Source organism: Schistocerca gregaria, chromosome 4 (assembly GCF_023897955.1).
Source record: "Schistocerca gregaria isolate iqSchGreg1 chromosome 4, iqSchGreg1.2, whole genome shotgun sequence".
Lineage (NCBI taxonomy): Eukaryota > Metazoa > Arthropoda > Insecta > Orthoptera > Acrididae > Schistocerca > Schistocerca gregaria.
In genome coordinates, this window is record NC_064923.1 from 214,418,704 (window position 1) to 214,431,737 (window position 13,034).

Consider the following 13,034-nt stretch of genomic DNA (forward strand, 5'->3'; position numbering starts at 1 on the left):
TACGTTCAGGGGCAAGCATACATTCAGGGACAAACTTGATTGATTTATGAGCCTGTCCTCCTCCCTTAACCTACTGGCCTGCTAAGTGGTTTGCAACACCCTGTCCTTCTGATAAATCCCCCATACCTCCCCCTCCCCCTACCCCTCCTTCTCCCCTTCCTCCCTGGGAGCTCCCCTCGCTGATACAAACATATGTTTGGTGTCAAATTAATTGACTAATTATATAAATCGATAAATTAATTATCCTCTCCCCATCCTGGAAAATCCCCCAACTTTCACCTCCCATTACCCTCCCACTATACTCTTCCATCTGGAAATAGGTGGGAAGAGGACTCAGTACGTGCTAGAGGGGAGAGATCTCAAGACAGGAAATTCAGTTACGTAGCAAAGGGTATACTGTCCATCTATAAAATTTTAGTTCTCAAGGGTTGGATCTCTTTTGCACATCATTCTCAGCTGTACTGGACGATGCAGGTCTTGTGAAATACGTGGAAAAGAAATAAGTAAATAGATCGTTTTTCTTCTGACTGCACAAGGAATACCATTACGAAATTTAAGTCAACATAACTCACTGCACATAATTACACTGTTAAAAATCTTTTGCACCAAATGCTTTGCCAGGCTGCAAAATGTGCCTGTGTCCAACAGACGACACTTTGCCTGTTCAGGCCCTGTGACTGTTGCTCCAACAGCTGGCTCATGCAGCATGCAGACCAGAAGTCACGCTAATCCCCAAACAAAGCGTTATATGGTAGCAATCCTTAGATGTTGATACCTAAGAAATACATGTCAAAACACTTGCTCTCCCTCTCTCTCTCAAGTATGCACATCATCCACATCTTGTCACATGCCACTGCTCGGGAGAATTCTGACCAACCTGTCCCAACCAGCAAACCATAGCGTCGCAGAACACTGCACTCATTTCTTTGTGACTGTCCAGTAGCCAAGTCTGCCCAGCAACTGCTGTCTCCCCTGCAGCGGTGTCCTTTGTAACATCGAGTGGCTGCTTCTGGCTGCAGCACCTGCACAGTCTGCTCCCAAACACACACCTTTCATACCAGCTCATTAGAAACAGCTGCTCTATGTACTCGCCCTGCTGTGCAGATACTGACTCAGTTGGTCCACAATACAACCAGCAAAGGACACTGGGAGAAGCAACCCCCCCCCCCCCCCCCCATCCCTCCTCCATCCAATTCCCTCCTCTCCTCCCCTCACCCCTCCAGTTACATCCAGTTGGACAAAGCATCAACTGGCAGAAACTTTGTGATACAGGTGGCTGCAACTCTCTGGTATTGATACATGGGAAATTCCCATCGAAACATATAGTCTCTTTCTCTCTTTCTCTCTTTTTTAAAATAGAGGCTCTTTTCGCTGCGACAAGATCTTTTCACGAAATTTCAGTCATCAACACTCACCTACGAACTAGAAAATACTCTTTTGAATGCCACCAACACAGGGAAGAACGGCCGATATGGTAAAGTAAAACAAATCATACTCGAACGGAAAGATCCGCCTGTTCCCCTTTCCCATAAGCTGTTGTGTACTGCAAAGGTCAAGAAATAGTCTGAAAATGAATGCATGAAACCTATGCCTATTCTTAACTGTGAATTGCAAAGCAATCATATGGACATACAACACTTTTAACCACAGCTATCAATTAATATTTGTAATCATTGACTTCGGCACCTCACAACCAAACAGTCGCTTTTCAGTTTAATGTAACCCTTAGTCTCCGTTACAGTTCAAGCTGCACAGCAACCTACATTCGAGAAAATAAATATTGTCAGTCTTCCGTACCATATCTGCTTGCGTACACTTTAGCATCAAATGGGCCGCGCAATAAAGTCGACTCGAGTATTGGTAGATTCATTGATCCATCGCCGCCATGGTCCGTTTTAACACCCTTAACCCACCAACTGTCCCGCAGGGCAGTGTAACTTTATGTGTTGTTGCCAACAGTCACTGTGAGAAGACACGCACGAGCATTAGGAGTGGGGGGGGGGGGGAGGGGAGGCAAGGGGGGAGGGATGGCATCCACTAATATCACTGTCCCACAGCCATTCATTTACCCCAATCGATGGTGTCCACATTATGTGGTCACTACAATATGTACGATTTCGTGACACGTCTTGTGGCTGTGTTTTGCCATCGTTGCTGACCAGACAGTGTATTAGATTGGTGCATAAGTTCTTAGTGCTTTTGTTTTACACGTTGGTATTCCAGTATCTACGGCTTTATTAAGCGATTGTTATTTTTTATTTGTAGTCCACTATCCTGTATCGTTAATGGTGACGATAAATGGTATCTTTATGCTAACGTAAGGAACAAAAAGAAATGATTGATCTTCAGAAAGCAGCAACTCCCCATAAAAAACCTGCACACATCCGCAAAAGATAATGTTATGCATCAGGTGAAACAGAAACCGTGAGGTGTACTATTAATTGCTTCCTCTATGTGTAATCACCACTGCTAACAATTATTGTCAGCAAATGAGACGTCTTGCAAAAGTAATCCAAGAACAACGATCAAGAAAACTGCATGAAGTGATGCTACTCCATGGTAATGCCTGTCCGCATTCTGGTAAACTGACAAAAAACGCTATACAGGAGTTGGGTTGGGAGGTCATTCCGCATCCACATTATTCACCTGATCCTGCGCATCCACATTTTCACCTTTCCCGCTCTGTATCGAACAAGCTTCAAGAACTTTCCCCCAAGACGCAACTGCGCTTCAAACATGACTCGATGAGTTATTCGCCTCATAACCACACGACTACTACAGTCGCGGAATCCAAAAGGTAAACAGTAAAGGAGAAAGTGTGATTGATGACTAAAGTTCTGTTGTGTTTATTAAACTTATTGAAAAACGCAACAAGTTCTTCGTCAACCCAGTAGATAGTCAAGTTTGTTGACTTTGTCACCAAAAAGTTGTGTATGAGTGAAGCTCCTGAAACCAGGTTTCCTTATTAAGACATAAAGCTTAATATGTTTTAAGAAATGCCGTTTCTCATCTCTTGCATATATTTTACATCCTTTTCAGTTTAATAGTTGTATAATTTTTTGTTACCATTACCGTCACAATGATGGAAAAATTGTCTGTCACTAGCTCCACCTCAACTGTGGACAATAGTGTTTTGTGCTGCCGATGTCCCTTATATTTTCGTTTGTCGTGTAGACATTTATCAAAAACAAAAATAGAAATATTATTAGTCAGTAACCAATAAAAAAATTGTAAAGTGTCAGTGCGATAAGGGTAACGGCCTTGCCGCAGTAGATACACCGGTTGCCGTGAGGTCACCGAAGTTAAGCGCTGTTGGACATGGCCAGCACCTGGATGGGTGACCATCCAGCTGCCATGCGCTGTTGCCATTTTTCGGGGTGCACTCAGACTCGTGATGCGAATTGAGGAGCTACTCGACCGATTAGTAGCGGCTTCGGTCAAGAATACCTTCATAACCACCGGGAGAGCAGTGTTCTGACCCCATGCCCCTTCTATCCGCATCCTCCTCTGAGGATGACAAGGCGCTCGGATGGTCCCGGTAGGCCACTCGTGGCCTGAAGGCGGAGTGCTATCAGTACGATAAAGCATCACATAAAATTACATTGCTTGATTTGTATAACATCAGCAGATACGTATCGTGCTAGTCATTATCGCTAAAGTCCTGTATTTTTTTCTTTTTTTTTAAATATTTGTTGAGCTGTATTGGTGCAACTATTTAATTTTTATTACATTTACATCTTCTTTCTTAAATTGTTATATATGTTATACAGTCAGCTGCTAACGCCATCTAGCGGTCTTCATCTCAGGCAACGTGTCAAAACCTAATGGCTAGCATCCCCAATTTTGCCACAGTACAGGCCATGCATTTGTGTACGATGTATATGCCGAATGTTGGGTTTCTTGAACGTTGTAATGGAAATCAGCCGCCATACTATTCACATGTAGCACGTCATAGCAACATACGTAGTATGACCTCTGTTACGAAATTATGTAAATACTGATTATGTCAGTTACTAAGTTGTAATCGCAGAACGGCTTTCATAACACCACATATTTTACATTTAGCCATTTTAGTTGACAGTTCCTTATTCAAATACTGCTTTATTTTCAATGTCTTTTCTTTATTTAACGGTAAATTTTCAGTTTTATGTACATCGTTCAATTACACTGGACGTGTACAGTGAGAAGCTGTTTTTAGTTACATCGTAAATGGATGTTGTCATTTTAAGAAAGATTTTGTAAGGTGTCAGGCAAATCCAACACCTTACATGAAAACCCTGACATGATAAGCAAATCCAGTAGTATGCCACATAGCTCCGAATAAATCGTGACATTAAATTAACCAAAGTAATACGAGTAACGAGTGAGCAAATGGGATATCACAGACTAACACAAGAATGCCTAAATGCATGTCGTACCTTCCCACCGTGAGGCAGACGCAGTTCCGAGGGGAGAAACGAGGACAGAAGCCGAGAGCAGAACCATGTTAAGCTAGAAGGCCCTACGATAAGGGAGGGGCTGGACACCCACGCCGCGAGCCTACCTGTACAACTATACAACCCGCACGTTTTAGCGTGAGACTGTTTCGCGTCTCAGGAACGTCACGGACAACCCCCAGCCCATGTTAAAAGCTAGAGCCCTCCAGAAAAGCAGTATAGATCTTACGATAACACAAAAAGGGCCACTACCACCCGCAAGTTTTAGCGTGAGACTTTTTCGCGTGTCTGTTACGTTAGGACAATCCTCCAGCCCATGTTAAAAGATAGAGCCCTCCAGAAGAACAGTATAGATCTCACGATAACGCTAAAAGGACCACACCAGTTGCAGGTTTTAGCGTGAGACTTTTTAGCGTCTCTGTTACGTTGCAAACTTTAAAAAACATTGCCCCACCACGGAAAGTATAACGTTTCTCATTGGATAGACAGAATTTTTGTAGGCGGAGCTGAAGGTTAACATTGTGACCCTGATTGGTCAGATGAAAACATAGCCAGATAGTTTTTTTAAACTAACTTCGGTAAATTGTAGTAAGGAGAAGTTAGAGGAGAGTTAGTTCCGAGACGGCGAGCTGGATGGCTGCTGCGCCGGCCGCTGTCGCCCTGACGCTGCTTAAACACCGACAAGGTAATGAACGCACGCGATGCCGCATTTTTGAGCGCATAAGGCTTCACTCAGAACTGCAGAAGTCTCATCTGTTACACCCCCTTTTTGCGTAATACTAGTGTCGATCGTTAATTAAAACTCATGGTGTTCACATTTGCCACTTGAAAAACAGATCTGAAACGCGATGATTTTCCTATTATATAGTTATTGAGTTGCTACATCAGCCACAGTAATTTACGACAAGTTAAAAAAGTAATTAAAGATAATTGAGGGTCACTGTAGACCATTTTGATAGTTTTCTCTTTTGTGAAACTTAAATTAAACCTAGATTATAGATGTGATATGGCATAGGTCATCCTTCGATCGATTGTAGAACTTGGAAACCCATTCAGGGAATATTCGTTCACATTTTTGTTGAACGCAGTTGGTTTTTACCATCCTGTATTAAAACATTTCCTTTTATCAATAGTGCAATTTATAAACGATGTTTTGTGAGTAGAATAAAATTTCCAATGGTAAACTTAACTGCTTTTTCGACGTTATTTTACCAGCTAACTAAAAATAGGGAAGCCTTGAACCCTTTCCACTATATTTAGTTAGTATTAAGATTATTTTACAGGGAGTGCAGTGGAGCTGACGTTGAGATCATTTAGTATTTGGTTATATCATCGCTAGTCTCACTGAACTCTTCTGAATTCTACATGTCATGTGTGGTCTGGCGTCTCCTTACCAGCAACAGGTCCCAGGTTCAAACTAGTCAATTCCCTAAAAAACACGCTCAGAGCGTCGTTGCGCGAAAGTGGTAGGGAGACACGATATAGAACAAACAGACACCACCATGAATGTTTAGAATTTATTCGATGTATGAAGCCGTAATGGCAACAACATTAATCAGGAGCGTTTTATAGTATGAACTCTGTAATTAATCCGTGTATACAGTATACTATTGAACCCCGCTACAATATTATAAGCAGTTCTCTAAGTTGTTGTATGTTGGTAACACGAAAGAAAATCTATTTTATATCTTAGATCTGAAAATGGCTAGACTGTTAGCCAGAACTAGTAATCAGTCCAATTAAAGAAGATTTCATATGCGATCTTGACTTCGTGAGTTTTCAATCCCTAATGTAAATGAAGAAAACCACACAGATAGGCTTTACCGCATAACGCAGTATAGTGTCGGTGTTACCTGAGCAGACAGCAGGCCTGCACACTGAAGACGAGCAGCGCGTAGGGCAGGTGCGGCATGGAGAAGAGCGGCCGGATCTGCCTCCAGCCGGCGCGCGCGCTCTCCAGCACGCTCTTGGGGCTGGAGGCGGCGCTGGACAGCGACGCCTTGCGCTGCGCTATCTCGTCCACCAGCCGGCGCACCTGCCGACCCACATATAAGCACAGCTCTGGCTTAGTGGAAAGTCACTGTAAGGACACCAGCACCATATACATTAAAAGACATAAGTTAACTTCTTAGTCACGATTGTAGTACATTAGTACGTAAACCCTACCCCCATGAGCCATGGACCTTGCCGTTGGTGGGGAGGCTTGCGTGCCGTACCGTAGGTGCAACCACAATGGAGGGAGATACTAGAAGGTATCAGATAGATCATATAATGGTAAGACAGAGATTTAGGAACCAGGTTTTAAATTGTAAGACATTTCCAGGGGCAGATGTTGATGCTGACCACAATCTAACGGTTATGAACTGTAGATTAAAACTGAAGAAACTGCAAAAATGGGAATTTAAGGAGATGGTACCTGGATAAACTGACTAAACCAGAGGTTGTACTGAGTTTCAGGGAGAGCATAAGGCAACAATGAACAGGAATGGGGGAAAGAAATGCAATAGAAGAAGAATGGGAAGGTTTGAGGAATGAAATAGTGAAGGCAGCAGAGGATCAAGTAGGTAAAAAGACGAGGGCTAGTAGAAATCCCTGGGTAACAGAAGAAATATTGAATTTAATTGATGAAAGGAGAAAATACAAAAACGCAGTAAGTGTAGCACGCAAAAAGGAATACAAACGTCTCAAAAATGAGGTCAACCGGAAGTGCAAAATGGCTAAACAGGGATGGCTAGAGGACAAATGTAAGGATGTAGAAGCTTGTCTCACGAGGGGTAAGATAGATAACGCCAACAGGATAATTAAAAAGACCTTTGGAGAAAAGGTAGCCACTTGTATCAATATCAAGTGCTCAGATGGAAACCCAGTTCTAAGCAAAGAAGGGAAAGCAGAAAGGTGGAAGGACTATATAGAGTGTCTATACAAGGGCGATGTACTTGAGGACAATATTATGGAAATGGAAGAAGATGTAGATGAAATGGGAGATACGTACTGCGTGAAGAGTTTGACAGAGCACTGAAAGACCTGAGCCGAAACAAGGCCCCGGCAGTAGGCAACATTCCATTAGAACTACTGACGGCCTTGGGAGAGCCAGTCCTGACTAAACTCTACCATCTGGTCAGCAAGACGCATGAGACAAGCAAAATACCCTCAGACTTCAAGAAGAATATAATAATTCTAATCCCAAAGAAACCAGGTGTTGATAGATGTGAAAATTACCCTATCAGTTTAATAAGATCAGTTTGGACTCCGCAGAAATTTTGGAACACGTGAGGCAATACTGACCCTACGACTTATCTTAGAAAATAGATTAAGGAAAGGCAAACCTACGGTTCTAGCATTTGTAGACTTAGAGAATGCTTTTGATAATGTTGACTGAAATACTCTTAAATTCTAAAGATGGCAGGGGTAAAATACAGGGACCGAAAGGCTATTTACAATTTGTACAGAAACCAGATGGATGTTATAAGAGTCGAGGGGCATGAAAAGGAAGCAGCGGTTGGGAAGGGAGTGAGACAGGGTTGTAGCCTCTCCCCGATGTTATTCAATCTGTATATTGAGCAAGCAGTGAAGGAAACAAAAGAAATATTCGGAGTAGGTATTAAAGTCCATGGAGAAGAAATTAAAACGTTGAGATTCGCCGATGATATTGTAATTCTGTCAGAGACAGCAAAGGACTTGGAAGAGCAGTTGAATGGAATGGACAGTGTCTTGAAAGGAGGATATAAGATGAACATCAACAAAAGCAAAACGAGGATAATTGTATTGTAATCGAATTAAGTCGGGTGATGCTGAGGGAATTAGATTAGGAAATGAGACACTTAAAGTAGTAAAGGAGTTTTGCTATTTGAGGAGCAAAATAACTGATGATGGTCGAAGTAGAGAGGATATAAAATGTAGACTGGCAATGGCAAGGAAAGCGTTTCTGAGGAAGAGAAATTTGTTAACATCGAGTATAGATTTAAGTGTCAGGAAGTCGTTTCTGAAAGTATTTGTATGGAGTGTAGCCATGTATGGAAGTGAAACATGGACGATAAATAGTTTGGACAAGAAGAGAATAGAAGCTTTCGAAATGTGGTGCTACAGAAAAATGCTGAAGATTAGATGGGTAGATCACATAACTAATGAGGAGGTATTGAATAGAATTGGGGAGAAGAGGAGTTTGTGGCACAACTTGACAAGAAGAAGGGACCAGTTGGTAGGACATGTTCTGAGGCATCAAGGGATCACAAAATTAGCATTGAAGGGCAGCGTGGAGGGTAAAAATCGTAGAGGGAGACCAAGAGATGAATACACTAAGCAGATTCAGAAGGATGTAGGTTGCAATAAGTGCTGGGAGATGAAGAAGCTTGCACAGGATAGAGTAGCTTGGAGAGCTGCATCAAACCAGTCTCAGGACCGAAGACAACAACAACAGTACGTAAACATGACCGAGTGAAGCTATTCTGAATGTGCAGATATTAAGCAGTTTTTTTTGTCAGGCGCACCTACTGACTACACTTGAGGTTTCTAGCATTCTTTCATTCTGAAACTTTCTACATATTCCGGACAGACTGAGCTGTACGACACGTTTAACTTGGGTAAGCATTCTTGACTACACTGCGCCACGGGATGACCTGATGATGGCACTTGCTGCTGAAACCAGTAGTCTGTAGAGAAAATAAAAATGCGATTGTATACTAAAGTTAATTGTTTTTCTGGAACTTTCCAACAGATGAAATCTGTTTACGATACAGGGGGCTCATAAGCGCATCCTTATCTCTATGGGGATTGCTCGTACTGACTAAGTTATCGAGACTCGCGGCCTACCTTCACAGTTTGATTTCTGTCTATCCTTTCTCCTACTTTCAAAACATCACAGAAGCTCCTATGCATCCTTCGGGCCTTTGTCCCACTTCAACGCGGGGTCGGCCTAGTTAGTTTGGATTTGGCGATGTTAGTGTCGGAGGGTGGCCCTTCCTGTCACCACCCCGTATCCCCCAGAACAGAATTAGTGTACACCGGCTGTTAGCGTCTAGTGTAAGCCATAAACTAGAGCGAACGTGTTTAAATGTCTGCGAATTGTGTAACTGAGGTGGGACTTGGGTACCAGCCTGGTATTCACCTAGTGAGGTGTGGAAAACCACATCCAGGCTGGCCAGCATGCCGGCCCGCATCGTTTATCCGCGGGACGGATTCGATCTGGGGCCGGCGTGCCTAGCCGAGTCCAGGAAGCAGCACGTTACCGCATTTGGCTAAACTGGTGTGTTGAAACCTCCATTCCTTCCGAACTGACTAGGCAAATGTAGGCGAGATGTGGCTCAAATTCAAAGATGTAGTAACAACAACAATTGAGAGATTCATACCTCATAAATTGTTAAGAGATGGGACTGATCCCCCATGGTACACAAAACAGGTCCAAACGCTGTTGCAGAGGCAACGGAAAACGCATGCGAAGTTCAGAAGAATGCGAAATCCCGAAGATTGGCTAAAATTTACAGACGAGCGAAATTTGGCACGGACTTCAATGCGAGATGCCTTTAATAGGTTCCACAACGAAATGTTGTCTCGAAATTTGATAGAAAATCCGAAGAAATTGTGGTCGTATGTAAAGTACACAAGCGACAAGACGCAGTCAATACCTTCGCTGCGCAGTGCCGATGGTACTGTTACCGACGACTGTGCCGCTAAAGCGGAGTTATTGAACATAGTTTTCCGAAATTCCTTTACCAGGGAAGACGAATGGAATATTCCAGAATTTGAAACACGAACAGCTGCTAGCATGAGTTTCTTAGAAGTAGATACCTTAGGGGTTGCGAAGCAACTCAAATCGCTTGATACAGGTAAATCTTTAGGTCCAGATTTTATACCGATTAGGTTCCTTTCAGATTACGCTGATACAATAGCTCCCTACTTAGCAATCATATACAATCGCTCACTCACCTATAGATCTGGAAAATTGAGCAGCTCGCACCAGTGTTTAAGAAGGATAGTAGGAGTAATCCATCGAACTACAGACCTAAAACATTGACGTCGATTTTCAGCAGGGTTTTGGAGAATATACTGTATTCAAACATTATGAATCACCTCGAAGGGAACGATCTATTGATACGTAATCAGCATAGTTTCAGAAAATATCGCTCTTGTGCAACGCAGCTAGCTCTTTTTTCGCACGAAATAATGGCCGCTATCGGCAGGGGATCTCAAGTTGATTCCGTATTTCTAGATTTCCGGAAAGCTTTGGACACCGTCCCTCACAAGCGACTTCTAATCAAGCTGCGTGCCTATCGGGTATCGTCTCAGTTGTCCGACTGGATTCGTGATTTCCTGTCACGAAGGTCGCAGTTCGTAGTAATAGACGGCAAATCATCGAGTAAAATTGAAGTGATATCAGGTGTTTCCAGGGAAACGTCCTGGGACCTCTGCTATTCCTGATCTATATAAATGACCTGGGTGACAATCTGAGCAGTTCTCTTAGGTTGTTTGCAGATGATGCTGTAATTTACCGTCTAGTAAGATCATCGGAAGACCAGTATCAGTTGCAAAGCGATTTAGAAAAGATTGCTGTATGGTGTGGCAGGTGGCAGTTGACGCTAAATAATGAAAAGTGTGAGATGATCCACATGAGTTCCAAAGGAAATCCGTTGTAATTCGATTACTCGATAAATAGCACAATTCTCAAGGCTGTCAATTCAACGAAGTACCTGGTGTTAAAATTACGAACAACTTCAGTTGGGAAGACCACATAGATAATATTGTGAGGAAGGCGAGCCAAAGGTTGCGTTTCATTGGCAGGACACTTAGAAGATGCAACAAGTCCACTAAAGAGACAGCTTAACTACACTCGTTCGTCCTCTGTTAGAATATTGCTGCGCGGTGTGGGATCCTTACCAGGTGGATTGACGGAGGACATCGAGGGGGTGCAAAAAAGGGCAGCTCGTTTTGTATTATCACGTAATAGGGGAGAGAGTGTGGTAGATCTGATACGCGAGTTGGGATGGAAGTCATTAAAGCAAAGACGTTTTTCGTCGCGGCGAGATCAATTTACGAAATTTCAGTCACCAAATTTGTCTTCCGAATGCGAAAATATTTAGTTGAGCCCAACCTACATAGGTAGGAATGATCATCAAAATAAAATAAGAGAAATCAGAGCTCGAACAGAAAGGTTTAGGTGTTCGTTTTTCCCGCGCGCTGTTCGGGAGTGGAATGGTAGAGAAATAGTATGAATGTGGCTCAATGATCCCTCTGCCAAGCACTTAAATGTGAATTGCAGAGTAATCATGTAGATGTAGATGTAAAACTAGGTCTCCTGGAAACGGCGTCACTGGAAAATGGTATAGCCACAACCTGCCTCTGTATCCAGAAATAATCTTTCACTCTAAAGAGCATTTTGCGCGTTTTAATTCTAACCACACGTTTGGTAAGTTTCCATCTCCACTGAGCTCTATATTTAATATATAGCAATCATTGTTACCTATTATTCACGCATAAGTGTTAACCTTAGCCACTAAAATGGCGCTTTACCGGGATACTATTTCTGAAATAACTCCCAGTCAGTCTCTTCACTTACATTGCATGTTAAGTCCCATAGTGCTCGGAGCCATTTGAACCATTTGAACCATTTGAACTTACATTGCAAAATATTAAGTGGATTATTAATAACTATAAGGGGCAGTCAAATGACTTCGAGACAGATGGAAAAAAGTAGGTAAACACTTGATTATTTCAAAAGCGATCGCCACAACTGCTCATACATTTATACCACCCTGAGACAAGACGGTCAATCTCTTCATGGAAACATGTATGCGGTTGCTTGCGGAACAATGGTTGTACGCATTCGTGCACTTCTTCGTTCAAAGCAAATCGACGACCACGTCTTTCTTCAAGGCTCCAAAGATATGGAAGTCGCATAGGGAGAGATCGGAACGGTGTCTAAGGGTTTCCCAGCGAAGCATTTGCTGTGTAGTCGAAACAATCTTGGCAATATGTGGGCGGGCATTACCCTGCAATCTAATGAATATTGTCAAGGTTGTTCCGACTATCTTGCAGAAGTTTCGCTGGGAAGTCCTTACATATCCTCCATACAGTCCCGATCTCTCTTCAAGCGATTTCCAGTCGTTGCCGTCGATTTCGTTCGGGCGAGGAGGTGCCCCCCTAGGTTCAGTAATGATTCCTAGCCAACGGCAAACATCTTACCGTTTTCTTAAGTCATGAGATGATCAAAACAAGTTGCAAAACTATTGAGGCAAGATGTCTGCATGATGTGACAAATGGATATTGACAGTAAATAGTGAAAGACTTGAAGTCATCCGCATGAGTATTAAAAGATATCCACTAAATTTCCGTTACGGGATAAAACGCACTAACACAAAGGCTATGAATTCCACTAAATCTTGAGGGTTTCAGAATTACAATAATTTCAGTTCTAACGATCGCGTAGATAATGCTGTGGGGAAAGCAAACCTAAGAAAACCCAGCATCATTTAGAAATCCCAGCAGGCCTACTAAAGAGACTGCTGACATTTTGTTTGTCCGCCATTTTCTGGAGTATTGATGTGCGGTGTTGGATCTGCTTCAGATAGGATTTACGGGGGATATCGAAAAAGTTCAAAAAAGGGC

The 13,034-nt window shown here is 42.7% G+C and overlaps 1 protein-coding gene across 1 annotated transcript in view; it reads right to left on the bottom strand.

Moving 5' to 3' along the window:
- LOC126267658 (synaptic vesicle glycoprotein 2A-like) overlaps positions 1 to 13,034 on the bottom strand; it is a 198,353-nt gene that overhangs the window by 77,137 nt on the left and 108,182 nt on the right. The window contains exon 7 of the mRNA XM_049972957.1: positions 6,290 to 6,471. Within this exon, the coding sequence (XP_049828914.1) occupies positions 6,290 to 6,471 (182 nt within the window). The remainder of the gene's footprint in view (positions 1 to 6,289; positions 6,472 to 13,034) is intronic.